Source organism: Topomyia yanbarensis, unplaced genomic scaffold (assembly GCF_030247195.1).
Source record: "Topomyia yanbarensis strain Yona2022 unplaced genomic scaffold, ASM3024719v1 HiC_scaffold_227, whole genome shotgun sequence".
Classification (NCBI taxonomy): Eukaryota; Metazoa; Arthropoda; class Insecta; order Diptera; family Culicidae; genus Topomyia; species Topomyia yanbarensis.
The window spans coordinates 6,015-11,053 of NW_026683412.1; the positions used below are offsets into that span (position 1 = coordinate 6,015).

Below are 5,039 nucleotides of genomic sequence, written 5' to 3' on the forward strand. Positions count from 1 at the left end.
CCGGTGGACTTACGAGCGGTATGTTTGGTGCGGGCCATTTATCAACAAAGAATCGAATTGAAATTTTGTTATTACAAGCATCCGAAAGTAGCTTGCCAAGAGCGTTCGATGGCAAGTGAGCTACTTGTGAACAATATCGTAGATTTCACGTAGAATGAAACAAAATTAAAAGTTATCATTTGTGTGTTTGTTTACAGTTTCGTGTTTACTAGGCGCATTCAAAAAAGGTTTCAATTCTCAAACATTTTACCAAGGTGCCGTATTAGATTACTCTTTTTACCCTGAGTGTTCGATAACCTCCGTATTGGAAACACAATTTTAAATTTGTTCTTTATCAAAAATATGTGGTCGACCAACAAAGGGGTGGAGCTACGAAGAACACATATTGAGGACAACACAAAAAAGGACGAGCTTACATTGTGCTGTAGTCAGGTATAAAAACTCAGCATGCTGCTGTTCACGATCAGTTCGTTTGCAGCATCAGCATGCAGCAGTTTGTTTGCAGCATCTCCCGCAAAATTCAAACCGCAGTCCGTTTGCTGCTGTCAGAAGAGTTGGCCAAGCACGCCGTCTTCGATGGCACCAAGTAAATTTCGAACACTGCCCAAAGAAAAGGCCCTTTTCAGGGCCATCAATTTATCGACAAAGAATCGAATTGAAATTTTATTACAAGCATCAGAAAGTGGCTTGCCAAGAGCGTTGGATGGTAAGTGAGCCACTTGTGAACAATATCGTCGCTTTCAAGTCGAATGGCACAAAATAAAAAAGTTATTTGTGTGATTTGTAGACATGTTAGTGTAATGATTCAATTTACAAAAATGTAGAATGTTCAATTACTGAAAATAACAGTTTTTGTGAAAGCAGTGGTTGGTCCATACAATTCGATTCCAAGCGAGCCAGACTAGTTTTCGTTGGAAGGTGCATCTCTGACAATAAAAATAAACTATTTTATTTTGAATTCAACTACAACTTCTTTGAAAACAACACAGCTAAAAACTTTTGGGAAAAACGCGCAAACCTAAATTTTCCACCATAATAAAAACTAGTGCCCCCGCCGTACAGCATCATCAAGATTGATAGTTATTCAAGCCGGGAGGAAAGGGAGAGGGAGGTTGTAAGGCAATGGAAAATTTCATTTATAATAATAATACTTTATAATTGGCTGGTTCTGAAAACAACTTGTTGGTTTGTGGTTTATTTTGGGTCACAATTTAGGCCCGCTCGATTTCTGATAGCTGTGAATTTTTCGCAGGGCGACTGTTTCTGTTCGGTAGCGATGAGGCTCTTAACGCCAACCGTGACTGGGGCACTTTTACACGGCCTTTGTTGCCAACCAGCCCCCTGTCAAGGACGACGTCTCTGTACAGCCAGCATCACTGCCATGAAAGGCAAAACATTGATTTTGAACCGAATGATTAGAAGCTGTATTTAGTTACAAAATGTCGATTAAATTAAATTATTAAATCATCCCACAAGATGCAAAACGTCGTGTGGAATGCTTGAATATCGAGCATAGTGCCGAACATAATTCTTTGTTTGGGGCTTTATAGCTATAACGCCCCATATATGTCGGTCGCTGTCAAACTCCATATGATGGTATAGGGTTGCCAGGGGGTTGTTGCCAACTGCTTGCGGGGAGCCTTTCCTCCGGTGGACTTACGAGCGGTTTGTTTGGTACAGGCCATGTAGCGAAAAATGCTGATCTGCTACTTCTCTGATGCTGGTAGTAGGACGACGGTCAAACGCTCGTTTGCGTGCCTTCATTCATAAAAGTTCAACAATATTTTCAAAGAATGTTGCAAATTGTCAACTTGATAATTCCAAAAATACTCCAAATAAACTATGAATGTGCTAAAGTCGACAAAATCGCATAGAAATTGCTTATTCCAGAGCAGAATTTACCGGTCTAAAGTGTATTCTACTTCACTCCGGTTATGTCTCTGACATTACCCACCCATCTTTTTTTTCTACTTCACGTTATCACTTTGCACAACGTTACGCTCAATTTGTTGACAAAAGCGACATCTTCTGGTGGATAGCTGATAGTTGCATGCAAGTTCGCTTCATTTTTGCTGCGTTTATTGCATACCCGGTAGGCGTTATTTTCTTTGCTCAAAAGCATGGCTTGTACCAACTGCTCGAAAGTCATAAATGATTCTGAGCGAATCACCTGTCGTGGGTATTGCGGAAATTCGTTTCACATGATATGTGTCAAGTTGGATTATGACGTTCGTGATGTTCTGGGAATCCACTCACGGAATATATTCTGGATGTGTAACGGATGTGCTGATTTGTTTTGTAACGATAATTTCCGCAGAATGGCTTCGCGTTGTTGCGACAATGCAATGCCCGACGACAATTCTCTGAAATCATTAAAGGATGACATAGCTGATTTAAAAGATGTCGTTAAAGCTCTCTCGGTTAAAGTCGACACAAAACCGCTATCTCCAACGGTAAATACACCTTGGACAGGGATTGCTGCATATAATCCCGTTCCAAACACTCCTAAGCGCAAGCGTGAAGATGATCCGCTCAAAGCAAAAATCACTAATATTCGTGGAGCAAAAGCTGCGTTTGAAACGATAAAAACAGTATCACCACCTGAGGAGCTGTTATGGGTCTACTTGTCTGCATTTGATCCCAGCACGACGGACGATGAAGTTTCTAGACTTGTGAAAGATTGTCTGGGAAAGGATATGCAACCAAAAATAGTTCGCCTAGTTCCTAAGGATAAGGATCTCTCATCGCTGAGCTTCATCACCTTCAAAGTTGGCGTTAGCAAATCATGCAGGGATAAGGCTCTGTCCAAAGACTCTTGGCCGGAGAACATCTACTTTCGTGAATTTGTGACCAATTCAAAAATTCAACGGCCTATCATCAGGATCGCTGCGAAGAAGAATCCATCTGGTGGTGGACAGTAGCGCCAAGCTATCCCGGATAAACTCGTCTGTCTAATTTCATGTTCCTCGGTGAGCGACATCGAACTACCTGGCGAATCGGCAACTTCTTCTGTGTCAGGTAAAGCCAAGAAGGGTATATGTCCTTCCGAAGCACTTCAAGATGCTGCACACCCTCAATGTAAATTTCACTTACAGTCTGCTGATGAACACTACTCAATCGACTCTACCGCTCCAGCGAACCTTCAATGTCATAATGATAATTTCGATCGCATCGCATCTGTCCGCTCAGGTAAACATTTAAATAATATATGTCCTTCCGAAGCTACACGTGATACTGCGCACCTTCAAGTATGCCTCCCATTGCAGTCAGCCGCTGGACGCAACAGTTATGACGTAGTCATTCCCTCCGTATCGCAGCTTGTTCCCCTTCCTGACAACAGTACATCCTGCTCTCCCCGCGCTATTTGCGGTGATAGTGATCATCGAGCCCACAGTCCTGAAACTTGGAATGCAGCACGACACCTCTCACATGACACTGATGGTTTGCGGGTTTACTATCAGAACGCGAGAGGGCTTAAGACGAAAATTGATGACGTGTATTTAGCTGCTGTGGACGGTGACTACGATGTTTGCGTCTTCACCGAAACATGGCTCGATGCGCGTATAACATCAGTGCAGCTTTTCGGCGATGCTTACACCGTATACCGTGCGGACCGAAATAGTGGCAACAGTATTCGCGGACGTGGAGGAGGAGTTTTGATTGCTGTTTCCACCGCATTTGCCTCATGTGAGATTGATGTAGGTAGTTTAACCAGTGTTGAGGCTGTTTGGGTTAGAATTACAACTCCATCGAGGAACTTTTATATTGGTGCTGTCTATATTCCTCCTGAAAAGCGACTCGACTGCAATATCATGCAACTTCACATGGATGCTGTGAATAACGCTTCTTCACAAGCTGGCGCGGATGGCGTGATGATTGTCCTTGGTGATTTCAATCAGCCAGGACTCATTTGGGTGCCGTCACGACACGGATACGCTTACCCGGACCCGATTGCTTCGACAACCAACATCGCCAGTCGTTTGCTACTGGACGGATTTGCTTTCAACGGGCTAAGTCAAGTAAGCATGATTCCTAACCACCAGTCACGCTTTCTGGATCTCGTCTTTGTTAGTGAAACTATTATACCTGTATGTTCCGTCAATGAAGCATCCAGCGTGATTGTTCCACTTGACAACTTTCATCCCGCGCTTGAAATCTCAATTGGCACTATTCGATCAGTTCAGTATATAGAAACTCTTTCTGTCGACCGTCTCAACTTTCGCAAAACTGATTTTGTAAAGGTCCGCAGTTCTCTGTCGCAAATTGATTGGAGTGTACTGCATGCCCAAGTGAGTGTTAATGCTGCAGTTGCCATCTACAAGCGACTACTACTGAACTGTGTTGAGACCTCAGTGCCTAAATGTCAGCCTCCTAGCAAGCCACCCTGGTCAAACAGCACTCTTCGAAAGCTAAAACGTACTCGAGCAAAAACCCTACGTGCGTACACAAATCGACGGTGTCCTCTTTCTAAGCGCATGTTCACTTTAGCCAGTAATGAGTATCGTTGTTACAACAAGCTTCTGTACAAACGCTATGTAAACCGCATCCAGAATAATCTACGCCGAAACCCGAAGGGCTTTTGGTCATTTGTCAACACGAAGCGTAAAGAAACTGGACTTCCATCAAGGATGCTTTACGACGGCGAAGAAGCTACGACAACTGTGGCGAAATGTACGCTGTTTGCCAGATTCTTCTCGAGTGTTTTTTCAACTGACTCGCCAACCGCAAACGAACTCGAAAATGCCTCTCGCGACGTTCCTGCTTGTGCTGTTGATTTGGATGTGTTTACTGTCTCTGAACAAATGGTTATATCTGCAATTCGGAAAACCAAGTCATCTTATGCACCCGGCCTCAGTGCTATACCTTCAACTGTATTGAAAAAATGTTCGGACTTACTTGTAACACCACTTGCATATATTTTTAACCTATCGCTTCAGCAGCAAACGTTTCCTGAGGATTGGAAATGCTCAGTTATGTTCCCGGTATTCAAGAAAGGTGACAAACGCAACATAGCGAACTATCGCGGAATCTCTTCGCTA

At 43.3% G+C, this 5,039-nt stretch overlaps 1 protein-coding gene across 1 annotated transcript; it reads left to right on the top strand.

The window, feature by feature from the left end:
* Positions 1-1,441: 1,441 nt before the first annotated feature.
* Positions 1,442-3,285, top strand: LOC131694998 (uncharacterized). Its single transcript, XM_058983535.1, has 2 exons — positions 1,442-3,018; positions 3,096-3,285. Exon 1 carries the CDS (start codon positions 2,121-2,123, stop codon positions 2,919-2,921), a length of 801 nt encoding a protein of 266 aa, XP_058839518.1. The 5' UTR covers positions 1,442-2,120; the 3' UTR covers positions 2,922-3,018; positions 3,096-3,285.
* The last annotated feature ends 1,754 nt before the right edge of the window (positions 3,286-5,039 follow it).